Below are 15,517 nucleotides of genomic sequence, written 5' to 3' on the forward strand. Positions count from 1 at the left end.
GATTTATGAGGGGCTTTGAACGTCAGGCAGAGAGATTTGGACTTTTTCTATTTGCAGAGATAAACTGCAGATTTTTGTTTGCAGGAAAGTGACACAATTCCACAAGTTTTATTTAAGATTCAAGTCTACCAGTTCTAGACACAGATAAAACAGTTCAAACATACAAGAGTAGGCACCGAAAAGGCACCTTCTTGTCCAGCTGCAAAGAAAGAGAGATTTTAATTACATAATTAAATTCATTAATAGGGAAAAGGGGCTCTTACTTCCCAGGGCCAGCCATGACTGTCCTTCAATTTTATAAACAGACACAAAACCAAAAATCAAAACCCTAACTCTCCAGACTTAGATCTCTGGGAAAAGAGGAGCAAATACTGACACAGCTTGCTTTGTTTTCCCAAGAGAGGTTTCCCAAGCGATGTCTCTAATTATCTAGAAAAAAAAATTTTTTTTAACTTGTTTTTCCCCTTAGAGTTCAGTTAAGCTGAGGAGAAAACTGCAGGATTGCCTTAGATTCTCCAGCTTTGATTGGAAGCAGTAGTGGTCCCCAGGGACTCCCTCCAAGGTCTCTGAGCGTCGAGGTGTCTCTAGGCATTTGTTCCCAGCAACAAGGAGGGTAGTTAGAAGTCGAAGACACAGGCGCTCTGCTCTGCTCTGCAAAGGGCTTATTTTAAAAAGAAAGGCGGGGGGCGGAAGGTCCTGTCGATCTTCCCAGGATAATTCCGTGGGAAAACGAATCGAGCTGAAAGCCGTGCCCCCCTCCCTGACTGAGACCGCTGGCTCAGAAACCGCCGGAGAACGACGCTCAAGGATGGACAGCGGTTGTGAGCTCTCCCGCCGGCAGCATTTGGCACTCAATTCCGCCAGGCTCCCAGAGGGGCGGTTGTGGCTACAGCCTCGCGCTCCACTCTGCCAATAAGAAGCTGGAAATCCTCCCCGTCTCGGATTTTGACCAATCGGCGCCCAGGACTTTAGCGAGCGAGCTAGCGGTCTCCATTGTCGGAGAAGGAGGCAAACCCCTTTGGAGTTGCCAGTAACGGACATGGCCGCGGCCCCTGGAGGAGGGGACGTGAAGTGAGGAGGGGGCAGGGAGGGGAGAGGACGCGGGCGAGGAAGACCGGTCCCCGGGCCCCGGTAAGTACGAGAAGGCCCATGGCCCGAAGCAAGGGGAGCACAGGGGCGTGGGGCCCGGCCTTCCGCCTCCTCGGGATTCCTGGCCGAGGGGAGGGGAGTCTGGGGTCTGCACCCAGGGAATGGCCTCGAGGGAATCCCTTTCAGTGGAGGAGTCAAGGAACTGGCTTTTGCCTCCAGCTCTTGGCCATTTCCTTCCTCTCAGGGGCTCACACTTGCCCCTCGGCCCTGGCTTGGCCCCTTGGGGGTCCCGCGTCAAAAATCGAAGCCTCCCGCCAACAAAAGACTCCCTGCCCCGGGAATGACCGTGCCTGGGCCCTGGCCCGGACGGCCTCCAGCGCTGGCGTCCAGTTTATTCAGAGGGTGTCTGGGAGTGCCCCCCCTCCCGGCCTCAGTTCGGACGGTTGTCTCCCCTGCGCGCGCTCTCAAATGCCGCCCGGGCCCTCGTGCTGATCACGACCCCGGTGTCCAGGTGGACGGAGCCGGAGGTTGCTTCTCCGCGCAGAGCGGCGGCGACGTTGCATTTTGGAGCGTGCCCGGCCTCCCCCTCCCCGCCCCTTTCTACCTTTCCCGAAGGTTTCAAGACTCCTTGGAAGCAGCAGGAGTCACTGCCACCCTTTAAACTGCTGCCTCTGCTGTGCTCTGGCTCCTCAGTGGCTCACCGCTGAAGCCAGTACTTAGAGTCCCTCGTGTGTAGCGACGTGAGCCCCTGCCCGGTGCCAGACACGAGGGAAACCCTGCTCTTTCATTGGTGTGTAACCACCGGCTGCACTTCGGCGTGCTCATTGATATGGTCACGTGCTGCTCCATCCCACCCTCTGTGTGTGTATGTGTGTGTGTGTGTGTGTGTGTGTGTGGCTCTCGGGGTGGGGGGGCGGGGAAGGCAGGGAGTTCTGTGTTGAATCCTATTTTCCTTCTTGGTGTGTGATTTTGTCCACCGGGACGATGCTAGTTTTCTCTTGCTTTATCCAAGACACTCACTTCAGTTAAGCCTGGGCACTCTTAGAAGATGGAAGTCAAGAGGGAGTTTTAACGTTTTATTTTACAGATATGGGGACTAACTGTTGTTTAGTCCTTAAGTCGTGTCTTATTCTTTTGCCACCGCATGGATTGTATAGACCGCCAGGCTCCTCTGTCCATGGGATTTCCCAGGCAAGAATACTGGAGTGGGTTGTCATTTCCTTCTCCAGGGCATCTTCCCCACCCAGGGATCGAACCCATGTGTCTTGGAATTGGCAGGTGGATTCTTTACCACTGAGCCACCTGGGAGGCCTGGGACTAACTGTTGAGAGAAGCAAAGGGCCAGGGCCAGGGTCACCAAGGTCATCAAGTCCAGATTCTTGAGCTCTTTACCCATCAGAGCATGTCCTTTCCTAGGTGTGATCTGAGAAAACCAAGTTCCCTATTTTTTCTCAGCCTCTTGTAGGGTGGTTGTGAGCCTTAAATGAGGTGGTCTGTATGTATAGGATCCCTTGCATGGGATCTTTGTGTGTGTGTTAGTCGCTCAGTCATGTCCGACTCTTTGTGACCCCATGGACTGTAGAAGCCAGTGTCTTCCCACCCCAGGAATGGAACCTAGGTCTCCTGCATTGCAGGCAGATTCTTTACCATCTGAGCCGCCAGGGAATCCCTTTTCATGGGGTCTAGCATTTACTTAATATATTTTGCATTTATTAATTTTAAGTAACCAACAGGTAGTTCACTGGCTGATTAATAGTTATTGTGGTCTGTCTTTGTGGGTGTAAATTAGTGATTCTCAGGGGAGGCGGGGGTGGGGCGGGTGGAGTCAGGGCAAGGTAGCACTTTCTTGGTTTCAGGGACCTCGGCAGTGTAATTAGAGGTGTTATTAAGAGAGTGTGATTGTGTATAAGAGCAGTGTGGAAACAGAAAAAAGTCAAGAAGCACTGAAGAAGAAATATTATGGTGGTATGTCTTTATGGTGATCTGGGCAAAAGAAGAGCGAGGGTGTTCCAGTGAGGTAGTTTTAAATAAGAAAAAAGGGCACCAGGTTCATTATCTAAAAAGTTGGGTAAAAGAAAAAAAAAAAAGAAAAAGGTAAAAGTGATCCATGGAATAGAAAAAAAATCACTCTAAAGATCAGAAGACACCAGAATGTAGACTGTCATTAAGTGTGAAACGGGGGCTAGACGTTCACATAAAATCCACATACCCTGGAAGGCTTATTTCAGCTGCAGCTTCCTTTCTCACTGATTTTTGTCAGAACGACAAGTAGGGAAACTGGCTGAGACCATGGAGAAGTGCCTTGCCCAGGGAGGTGGAGTACAAACCATCCCGTTGATAACCAGCTGCCAAAGAAGTGAGAGTTAACTGCCCTTGAACCGCCTCCACCCCCTCCTTGTTTGTGGTGACCCGACCGGGAGAGCCAGGGCTGGGCGGTGAGATGGAAGCCAACAGAAAGCCCTTCACATTTCTATTTTGAGAAGTTGCTAGGGAGTACCAGCTCCAAGGGTTGAGAATCAGCCTTTTGGAAAGCCTAACTCCTGCAGAACTCATGAGAAAGGCAGGTTGCAATCCTTTGGTTCCTCCCACTGGTCCTTCCCTAATGTTGAGCTTGGGAAACAGTTTCTGTATAGAGAGGGAAGCATGCTATTGTAAAATGAGCTACCCAGCCGTCCCCAACCGTTTTGGCACCAGGGACCGATTTCATGGAAGACAGTTTTCCCATGGATCATGGGGGGATGGTTTGGGGATGGTTCAAGTGCATTATGTTTATTGTGCACTTTATTTTTATTATTATTACATCAGCTGCACCTCAGATCATCGAGCGTTAGACCCTGGAGGTTGGAGACCATGACCTACGACCCAAGGCGTGACTGAACCTCACCCAACTCAAGTTTGAGTTCTGATAATAGCCTTTCCCAAATCCACTCACTCCTGGTGTTGAAGTGTGAAGGTTCCCAGTCGTAGTGGGCACATCTCTGCTGATCAGTGGATGCTGATCTTTTAAATCTGAGTATCGTGTCAGCGTTGTTGTTTTTATTTACTCATTTATTTTGACTGCACTGGGTCTCTGTTGCAGTTTGAGGGCTTTCTCTAGTTGTGGCAAGCAGGGGCTGCTCTCCAGTTGCTGAGTGAGGGCTTCTCAGTGCAGTGGCTCCTCTTGTTCAGAGTGTGGGCTCTTGAGCACTCAGGCTTCAGTGGTTGCAGTCATTGTGACACATGGGCCTGGTTGCCCAGAGGCATGTGGAATCTTCCTGGACCAGGGATCGAACCCGTGTCCCCTGCGTTGGCAGGCGGATTCTCAACCACTGGATCACCAGGGAAGTCCTGGTTGTTTTGTTTTTTTTAATCCATACATCATAATTTATTTCATTTTTTCCAAAAGTTGCTAAGTGCCTTTTGTTCTCCAAATGAGATTTTTAATTAAAAAACTTTTATTATTGGAGTATAGTTGCTTTACAATGCTGTGTAAGTTTCTGCTGTGTGTCAGCCTTGTTTTCATGAGAGCATCTTTTCCTACCTGAAAGATAGGCTCCTTTAAAAACATTTTTTGAACCCCGGTTTCTGAGCAGGCCCAGATTTGTTTACAGTACACAGGTGAACTAAAGGCTAAGCCGCAGCAGGAATGTTTTTCTTCCGAATGGACTGGCCAGCCGAATGTGTGGTTTGGTGACCAGCTTAATAATAAGCTTTGCCTGCGGCTGCCGAGCCAGTAGTAAACAGGATCACATGGCATGGCAAGTAGGTTAAGGGCCAGATTAGACCTGAGCTGGTGCCCGCATCCAGAGGCCTGAAGTGATGGGGAACGAGGGGGCCCCAAGGGAAGGAGACTTTCAGGGCTCACAGTGGCCTTTGGGAAACTAGAAATATTACAGTTAAGAATATGAATATTATAGTGTGAATAGTATATGAATGAATAGTATGAATATGAATAGTACAATTATATAATATGAACTTAGTTTTCTTAATGTTAGTATCTTCTTTTTTTTTTAAAGCCTTTATTGAATTTGAGCATAAACATCCCTAAAGTCGTCATGGAACGCACTGCTTGTAATAAAAGCCAGAGCCAATTGCAAAATCAGAAGTTGCTGACTTTTTTAATATATTGTGGTAAAATGTACACAGCACAACACTTAGCATTTTAACCAGTTCGGTGTGTTCAGTACATTCATATTGTTACACAGCCATCACCACCATCCATCTCCAGAGCTGTTTCATTTTCCCAGACTGAAACTCTGTCCCTGCTAAACACTTACCCCCCATTCCCTGCTCCTTAGTCCCCGGAAACCACCATTCTACTTTCTGTCTGTAGGAATTTGACTCCTTAGAAACCTCGTGTCAGAAGAAACATACGGTATTTGTCCTTTTGTGACTGGCTTATTTCACTTTGGGCTTCCTCGGTGGCTCAGACAGTAATGAATCTATCTGCAATGTGGGAGACCTGGTTCAGTCCCTGGGTCGGGAAGATCCCTTGGAGAAGGGAATGGTAACCCACTCCAGTACTCTTGCCTAAAGAATTCCACAGACAGAGGATCCTGGTGGGCCACTGTCCACGGAGTCAAACAAAGAGTCGGACGTGACTGAGCGACTTTCACTCACTATTTCACACAGTGTAGGCCTTAAAAGTTCTTTGATGTTGCAGCACGTGTCAGAATGTTCTTCCTTTTTAAGATGGACTAATATTCCATTGTATGCATCAGCCACATTTTGTATATCCGTTCATCTGTTGACGGACGCTTGGGTTGCTTCCACTTTTGCCGTTGTGAATAATGCTGCTGTGAACACGAGTATACACACACTTGTTTGGATCCCTGATGTCACATCTCGTGGGTATATACCCAGAAGTGAGAGGTTGCTGTTGTTTTTTTTTTTTAAAGATACATGTGGTGCATTCACGTGGTACATTCAAAAGGCACAAAAGTATATACAGTGAAAATTCTTCCTCCCACTCCTGTCATCAGTTACTCAGTTCCAATTTATTAATATCTTTTGTAGGTTGTGCTTTTGGTATTTGGAGAAGGCAATGGCACCCCACTCCAGTACTCTTGCCTGAAAAATCCCATGGACTGAGGAGCCCGGTGGGCTGCAGTCCATGGGGTCGCTAAGAGTCAGACACGGCTGAGGGACTTCACTTTCACTTTTCACTTACATGCATTGGAGAAGGAAATGGCAACCCACTCCAGTGTTCTTGCCTGGAGAATCTCAGGGACAGGGAAGCCTGGTGGCTGCCGTCTATGGGGTCACACAGAGTTGGACATGACTGAAGTGACTTAGCAGCAGTAGCAGCAGCAGCTTTTGGTATTGACTCTAAGAAACCCAACCCAAAGTTAACAAAGGTTTTCCTCTTATTATTTCTTCTTTTTACTTTTCCGTTTACCTCTATGAGCCATTACTGGTTAATTCTTGTATATGGTGCAAGCTATATTTACAAACTTTAGTGTTTTTTTTTTTTAATATCTGATTATTTAGTTCCAGCATGATTTGTTGAAAAGACTGTCTTTTCTCCACTGAGTTGCCTTTGTACCCTTCTCAAAAATCAATCAACCATATTTGTCTGGATCTATTTCTAGACTCTATTACCAGGCCAATACCACACTGCATCGATTAGTGTAGCATTACAAAACCTTGAAGTCCGGTGGTGAAAATATTCCAGCTTTGTTCCCTTGGGGTAGTCTAATTTGAATGTCTCTTCCTGTGAGTGGAGTTGAGCATCTTTTCATAGGTAAATGCTCCTGGATTTCTTGATTTCATAGTCTCTTGGAATTAGAAGAGACCATAGAAGCTCATCTCTTTCTTATTTGCTGCCTGATGTATTTATTAGCTCCATAATTTCCCACCGTTGCTTGGATCCCTCTGGTGATGGGGAGCCCATTGCCTCTCAGGTAGCCTCTTCCATTTTTTAAATGCAATTTTAACTATGTAATGAAATTGCTCACGAGTTTCCTGGTGGCCCAGTGGTTAGGATTCCAGGCTTTCACTGCCGTGGCCTGGATTCAATCCCTGGTTGGGGAACTCAGAGTCCCACAAGCCTTGTGGCCAAAAAACAAAAACGAAGAAAAGATATTGTTCATGTTAAGTCCCAGTCTGCCTCCTTGTAGCTTCCTCACCCGAGCCTAGGCCCTGTCGTTGGAGCCTCCCAGAGTGAGCCTGGCCCTTCTTTCCCCTGGCAGCCATCAGGCCCTTCTAAGCCCTGATCAGACCTGACATGTTTTTGGTATGTGTCCTGGCTAAGGGTGTCCAGCTCCTTCCACTATTTCTCATGTCACAGATTATCCAACCTGGCGGTTTCTGCCTGGAAACCTTCGGCTTTGTCAGTGTCCTTCTCAGTGTATGATACACAAATGAGCAAATTATTTCAGGTGTGCTCTGAAATGTGCAAGCAGGAGACTTATTCTCTTTTGGGGTACTTAGCATGTCTATCGGAGAAGGCAATGGCACCCCACTCCAGTACTCTTGCCTGGAAAATCCCATGGACAGAGGAGCCTGGTAGGCTGCAGTCCATGGGGTCGCTAGGCGTTGGACACGACTGAGCGACTTCACTTTGACTTTTCACTTTCATGCGTTGGAGGAGGAAATGGCAACCCACTCCAGGGTTCTTGCCTGGAGAATCCCATGGACAGAGGAGCCTGGTGGGCTGCTGTCTATGGGGTCGCACAGAGTCGGACACGACTGAAGCGACTTCGCAGCAGCAGCAGCAGCATGCCTATTGTTATCGTTGTTCCGTCTCTTAAGTCATGCCCGACTGTTTGCAACCCCATGAACTGCAGCACACCAAGCTTTCCTGTCTGTCGCTAGCTCCCAGAGTTTGCTCAAACTCATGTCCATTGAGTCGGTGATAGCATCCAACCATCTCATCCTCTGTTGCCTCTTTCTCCTCTTGCCCTCAGTCTTTCCCAACATCAGGGTCTTGTCCACTGAGTCGGCTCTTCTCATCGGATGGCCAAAGTATTGGAGCTTCAGCTTTAGCATCAGTCCTTCCAATGAGTATTCAGGGTTAATTTCTTTTAAGATTGACTAGTTTGATCTCCTTGCTGTCCAAGGTACTCTCAAGAGTCTTCTCCAGCACCACAGTTTGAAAGCATCAGTTCTTTGACCTAAATATGAATGAACTCTGGGTGGCCATGCCATTTATTTTGAAACTGCTTCCCAGGTGGCGCTAGTGGTAAAGAACCTGCCTGCTGGTGCAGGAGGTTCGATCCCTGCGTCGGGAAGATCCCCTGGAGGAGGGCACGGCAACCCACTCCAGTATTCTTGCCTGGAGAATCCCATCTTCCCAGGGAGAGGCCTGGCGGGCTATGGTCCATGGGGTCACAAAGAGTCAGACGCGACCAAAACAACTTAGCACACAAGCCATTTGTAGTAGTTTTATACAGTAGCTTTTTTAAATTTTTAATTAATTTATTTTTAATTGAAGGATAATTGCTTTACAGTGTTTTCTACAGTAGTGTTTAAAAAAATTTTTTTTTATTTTTAACTGAAGGATAATTGCTTTAGAATGTTTTATACAGTAGTTTTTGAACCTAAGGACAGGAATTAATATTGAATCTCTTACAGTTGAGTTGAATCTATTACATTTGGCCCATCATTTCTGCCTGTTGAGATCTTCTTGGAGCTTGGCTTTGATCTCCTTTCCAGGCTTGTGCTACCTGAGAATTTGATTAGCATACCGTCTGTTTCCTCACCCAAGTCACTGATGAAACCACTGACTAGGATGCCACCAAGGATAGAACTCTGAGACTTGTGATTAAAAGCCTCCCTCCCTCCCGCATCAGTCAGTACACTTTGGGCACCGCTGTTTAGCTGAAGTCCACCAAATTATGCTTTTGATGGGTTGGGTGTGCCTAGAATGCCACCATAGCTAACAGAGATGTGGACAGCCAGCTCCTCAGTTAGTCCTCAGCCTGAACGTCGGGTACCCACTTAAGCTCTGTTTTTAAAAAAGAAAACATCTCGTTTACTTTTGGCCGCGCTGGCCTTCGGTGCTGTGTGCGGGCTCTCTTGTTTTCTTCTCTAGTCGTGGCGCGCGGGCTTCTCGCTGCAGTGGCTTCTCCTGTTGTGGAGCACGGGCTCTACACACACTTAGCTGCCCTGAGACCTGCGGGATCCTCCTGGAGCAGGCATTGAACCCATGTCCCCTGCGTTGTCGGGGGAATCTTATCCACTGGACCCCCGGAAAGCCCCCATCACTTACTTAGCTCTTTTTGACGCTGGTTCTGAGCCAGGAAGCATCCACCAAGTCACTCTCTTTGCCCCCTTTGTTGAGACACTCGTCATAGCGAACCAGGGTGACTGTCATTTTCTTCTAACTCTTCTGCCTGTAATTTCTTTCCCTTTCTCCTCTGATCCATTCTCTACCCTCTTAAAATCCCGAGGCCTACTCAGAAACCTCCAGTGACTCCTCGGGGTGCCTTTGTTGCAAGAGTTCCCGCCTTCCCTGTCCTGTGTGGTCCTTCATTTATTTCTTCACTCTGACCTACTCAGGCCTTCTGCTCTAACCGAATAGGTCAGATCTCTGTCTTTCAAAAAGGCTTCTGCATTTCTTCCTCGGTGCCTTGGTTGGACTCCTGGCCCTTGCTTAAGTAAGTCTTCCTCCTACGTACCTGTTGGCAGTTCTCATTTAGTGTTTCAAGGCCAACTTGAATTTTAGTTATCTTTTTTTCAGAATAGCCCAAACCACTGTATTTTAAATCCCTCTAGGGAAGGGACCTCATCTTACAGTTCTTTGAAAACAGGACCATTCCTTAGACTTACCAAGTATCTGCCATTGTCGGCCCTGGATAAATGCTTCATTTTAAAGATCGGCTGTACCTCAGATTCCACTGTACTTTCTGAGAATCAGCTCTATGGCAGCACTCTATTTTCATACAATAAAACATACCTGTTTATCAGGTTGGCCAAAAAATAAGATGTTGCGAAAAACCCGAACAAATATTTTTGCCAACCCATTGAGTATATAGTTCAAAGAATTTTGACAAATGTATACATCCCATAACCACCATTCACAGTCACAATATTAAACAAAAGATCTCTGTGTCGTTTGTGGTCATTCCCTCTCCCTGACCCCAGGCAACTCCTGATCTGCTTGCTGCCATGATTGATTAGTTTTGCCTGTTCTAAAGTTTATATGGGTTTCCCAGGTGGCTCAGTGGTAAAGAATTCACATGCAATGTAGGAAAGACAGATTCAATCCCTAGGGCTAGAAGATCCCCTGGAGAAGAAAATGGCAACCTATTTCTATATCCTTGCCTGGGAAATCCCATGGACAGAGGAGCCTTGTGGGCTACAGTCTATAGGGTCGCAAACAATCAGACACTACTTAATGACTAAACAACAACAATAAATTTTATGTAAATTGAATCATACAGTAGGCACTCTTTTGTGAGTGGCTTCTTTTACTCATCAGATGTTTTTGATATTCAGCCACATTGTTGTACATATCAGTTGCATGTATGAATTTGTTGCTGGGTAGCATTCCATTATACGCATTAACCATAACACGTTCATCCATTCACCTGTGAGTGGTAGTTGTTCATTCACTCGGTCACGTCCGGATCTTTGTGACCCCGTGGACTGCAGCACACCAGGCTTCCCTGTCCATCACCATCTCCTGAGGCTTGCTCAGACTCATGTCCACATCTTGTCCTCTGTCATCCCCTAATTCTCCTGCCTCCAACTTTTCCCAGGATCAGGGTCTTTACTAGTGTGTTGGCTCTTCACATCAGGTGGCCAGAGCATTAGAGCTTCAGCTTCAGCGTCAATCCTTCCGATGAATATTCAGGATTGATTTCCTTTAGGACTGACTGGTTTGATCTACTTGCAGTCCAAGGGACTCTCAAGAATCTTCTCCAACACTACAGTTTGAAAGCATCCATTCTTCGGTGCTCAGCCTCCTTTATGGTCCAACTCTCACATCCATACATGACTACTGGAAAAACCATAGCTTTGACTATATGGACCTTTGTCGGCAAAGTAATGTCTCTGCTTTTTAATATGCTGTCTAGGTTGGTCATAGCTTTTCTTCCAAGGAGCAAGCATCTTTTAATTTCATGGCTGCAGTCATCGTCAGCAGTGATTTTAGAGCCCAAGAAAATAAAGTCTTTCACTGTTTCCATTGTTTCCCCATCTATATGCCATGAAGTGATGGGACTGGATGCCATGATCTTAGTTTTTTCAATGTTCAGTGGACATTTGCATTATTCCAATTTGGGGCTGCTTTGAATGAAATTGCTATGAATATTTGTGAGGGTGTATATTTTGATTACTTGGTCATTTAATAAGTGTTTATAGTTGGCCCTTGAACTGCATGAGTCCACTTATATATGTATTTCTTTCACTGAATACGAACCAGAATGCTACATGATCCATGGTTGGTTGAATCCATAAAGGCAGGACTGTAAATTGGAGGGCTGACTGTAAAGTTACACGTGGACTTGCCACTACACTCCGAGGGTGAGGTGGTGGTGTCAGAGGTTGGTGCCTCTAACCCCCGCCTTTTTCAGCAGTCACCTCTACTTTATCAGAGACTGCCAAAACGTTTTCCTAAGTGGTTATACCATGTGATAGTCCCACCAGTAATTTTCAAGTTCGTGTCCTCACCAAGAGTAGGTACTGTCAGTATTTTTCATTTTAGTTATTTTTATGGATGTGTGTTGGGCTTCCCAGGTGGTACTAGTGGTAAAGAACCTGCCTGCCAGTGCAGGAGACATCAGAGACGTGGGTTCAATCCCTGGGCCAGGACAATCCCCTGGAAGAGGGCACTGCAATCCACTCCAGTATTCTTGCCTGGAGAACCCCATGGACAGAGGAGCCTGGCAGGCTACAGTCCATAGGGTCGCAGAGTTGGACATGAGTAAAGCGACTTAGCACACACACACGTATGGGTGTGTATCAATATTAATACTGTGAAATAGGCATCATCACTCCCTTTCATTGAACAAGTACATTGAGGCTCAGAGAGGCAGGTGATTCACCAAGGTCATTTGGCACTTGGCACATGATGGAACCAGGATTTGAACCCACCGGTGTTTGGCTTTGAAGCCTGTGGGTTTTTTCACCATGGGCGGGGAGTAGACCTGGCCCTTTAAGGACACAGCTACTGGTTTCAGATTAGGCAGTTAGGGCCGGCTGTCTCCCAGAATCCCATGTATGGAGTGATGGGAACACAGAGACTCACAGAAGAATGTCGTGCCCCTGGCTGCCCTTTCGGAGCTGCTGCGGTTCCAGCTGGCCGCACAGTCGTCTCACCCTGGTAGTGTTGGCAGGGAAGTTGAGCAGAATCTCCGCATGGCTCCTGATGCCTCTCTCTGTGCAGTGACTGCCTCTTCCAGCCCCCGCTGGGATGGGCTGTCATGGGGACCTTGAGCTGTCCTTGTAAACAGGGCCTGGGTGCCCGAGTCAGAGCGGCCTCTGGGAGATGCACACTCAGCCTCCCCGGATCCCATGTCAGCTGGCTGCCTCGGACCTCCGGGACTGTGAGCCCTGCTTGGCAGAGCAGAGGGACGGGCAGACTCAGCCATGCAGGCCTGTGAGGGATCGGATGGGATCGTGGGTCGGATTTAGTGCCTGCAGCGCCTGGGCCTCCTGCCTGGGGTCCTCTGGACACAGCTTTTTTTTTTTTTTAATTGTTTCTAGACAGTTCTCCTGGGCTTCTGACCAGCTCCTCTTAATAAGGCTGTGCTGTCGGCCCCAAGAGAACTGTTAGAGAGCAGGTTAGTTTGCTCTCTCCGCAGCTAATTGGCCTTCCCAGATGGCACTAGTGGGAAATAACCCGCCTGCCAATACAGGAGACATAAGAGACGCGGGTTCGGTCCCTGGGTGGGGAAAATCCTCTGGAGGAGGTCATGGCAACCCACTCCAGTATTCTTGCCTGGAGAATCCCATGGACAGAGGAGCCTGTCGGGCTACAGTCCATAGGGTCGCAGAGTTGGACACGACTGAAGCCACTTAGCCTGCACACACGCATGCACACACTCTTCACCCAAACACTCATCTGAAATTATAAAGTGTGTATGGGTGAGGGTCAGGGGTATATGGGGAGGGAGTAGGAGGTGGGGAGGTGAGACTAATCTTCATTTTCCGCATTACTGTTGCCTTGGACCCCGCAGCCTGGGGCACCCGCCCAGGTGCCTACTGAGCACTGCCCCAATGACCAGGTGCAAGAGAGGCCCGCGGCCCTGGGCGTGCACGCGTTTGCTTACGGTGTGTGTTTCCCACAAGGTGGAGCAAGCATGTCTCTACCCCGATCATCTCTGCTGCTCTCTCCACCATTTGCCTGATTATTCCAGTTGTATCTAGATTCCAGTTTACCTTCACTTTTTGGGGGGAGGGGCTGCACCATGTGACATGCAGGATTCCTAGTTCCCTGACCAGGGATCGAACCCACACCATCCGCAGTGGACGCGTAGTCTTAAACACTGGACCACCAGGGAAGTCCCATACCTTCTCTTTTAAAGAGCCGAGGAGGGACTCCCCTGGTGGTTCAGTGGTTAAGACTCTGCACTTCCACTGCAGGAGGTGCGGGTTCCATCCTTGGTTGGGGAACTAAGATCTCGCATGCCATGCAGTGCTTCCAAAAATAAAGAGCTAACGAGCCACGGCTTTTCCTACTCGCTGAAAGGCAGCAAGTCAAAGAACAAAACGTACATGCCTCCAAAAATGAAGGTTAAAAGAGGTAGCTTACAGCCCTCCAGCATCCCCTCTGTAGCTGTCTCCCTCCTGACTTCACAAAGCTGCCAGCTGCCAGGACAGGCTGGGGCCCAGCGGTCAGGGCACCGTCTGCTCCATGTCCTGCTCGACTGTTGAGGTGATCCTCTTGTGTTTCACAGAAACAGCCCCATGGAACCTCTTTCTTCTTTTTTCCCCCAGATGTCACGGTGACTGTGACAGAGTCACTGGGGTTCGTACATGTTGCAGAGGAACCTTCCTTCCGGGGGTGACCACCTTCCTCTGGGCATGCCTGCAGAACTTTGGGCCCATGGACCTGAAAGAGAAGCACGAGGTAGGCCGTGATGGTTGCCCTCCTGGGGACTGTGTGTGTTTCTGTTGGACTTTCCCGACTGTGTTTGCCTGGAAGGTCCTCGTGAGGGGGCTTGACACTGAAAGTGAGAGGTGGGGTGTGTGGCTCTGGGGCTTGGAGCACGTGATCTGATCCCTCGACGAGGCCATTGACTGCCGGAACGCACAGATTCCGGGAGCTGTGACTCAAGGGCAGAGGGTGGACCAGTGAACGTGGCCGCATGGAGCCAGTTCTCGATCGGGGTTGGCTCCCAGCCAGTCTCCACTCCTCGCCCAGGGCTGTGTAATTTCGCTTGTTTGCTCTCTGCCCCAGCCTGCTGAGCCCTGTTGAGTATTGTCCGGCGCCCTCTCTCTGGTTAGGGAAGAGCTCCCCAGTCAAACTCCAGGCACAGCTGCTGAATCAGCTGGGGGCAAGCCCCCCAGGGGTCCAGGCGGCCGCCGCCCAGCCTGACTCGGGCACCCCCAGCCTCCACATATACCTTCATTATGCGGAGGTAGATTTGTCGTCGATCCGAGCACCCCTCTCCTGGGACGAAGATTCCCCTACATCTCTGCCTGGACTCCCATCACACATTCCTAGCAGGTCCCCCTGTCTCTGACCCCCTGTCTCCACTGGGTGGGCAGGGAAAGCTACCCAAAATACAGAGCTGACCTTTAGTTGCTCCTGCTTAAAAGTCACTGTGTCGCCTGCCAAAACCTTTACTATGGGGTCCAGAGCCCTCCACACTCCCACTTCTGCCCATTGGCCCAGCATCCCACACCTCCCCTGCCTTGGCCTTTACCAGTGATAATTCTTTTTCTGGGGGGTGTGCTGTGCGGCCTCTGGGATCTTAGTTCCCTGAACAGGGATCAGATCTGTGTCCCCTGCTGTGGATACACAGAGTCCTAACCACTGGACTGCCAAGGAGGTCCCACCACTGGTAATTCTGAGCGCTTTAGAGTCTGGGTACACACTTCGTGTTTAGGCTGTTACCTAATCCCCTCCCCCTCCTTTTCCTGCCAGACTTCTACTTTTCTTTCATTCAAGATCTGGTTTAAGCATGACCTTCTCCAGATACTTGCTCCTCCCTCCAGAATCCCTTCTTCCAGCATTCACAGCCCCTCCACCGTCGCCCTTGCTATGCCGTGTTGACACCATCTGTCTGTCCCGCTTTATCTCAGCGTCCCTGGCTCCTTGCATAGAGCCTGGCATGTAGAAAGGGCTTAGTAAATATTTATTGACTTGAACTTATGATAGTGATCTTCCTGCCAAAGAGACCTTGGGAGGTCTGGGGAAGGAGCCGTGGCTCCACACACTGGAACCTGGCTGATTGCTGACATGTTCAGCTCCAGGGTGCACGTGCCTCTTGATGGGCGGTGGAGCAGGCTTGTGGACCTGAGCTTAAGGCAGGTGTGTTCAGCCTCCTGCTCACAG

General features: G+C 48.9%; 1 protein-coding gene across 1 annotated transcript in view; it reads left to right on the forward strand.

Annotated features, from left to right (window-relative positions):
* The first annotated feature begins 548 nt into the window (after positions 1–548).
* The window catches only part of TMEM94 (transmembrane protein 94), a 36,697-nt gene continuing 21,728 nt past the window's right edge, over positions 549–15,517 (forward strand). The window contains exons 1-2 of the mRNA XM_006045248.4: positions 549–1,131; positions 13,954–14,086. Coding sequence (XP_006045310.3) covers positions 14,063–14,086 — 24 coding nt within the window. The 5' untranslated portion in view covers positions 549–1,131; positions 13,954–14,062. The remainder of the gene's footprint in view (positions 1,132–13,953; positions 14,087–15,517) is intronic.

This window comes from Bubalus bubalis, chromosome 3, assembly GCF_019923935.1.
Source record: "Bubalus bubalis isolate 160015118507 breed Murrah chromosome 3, NDDB_SH_1, whole genome shotgun sequence".
Taxonomy (NCBI): Eukaryota; Metazoa; Chordata; class Mammalia; order Artiodactyla; family Bovidae; genus Bubalus; species Bubalus bubalis.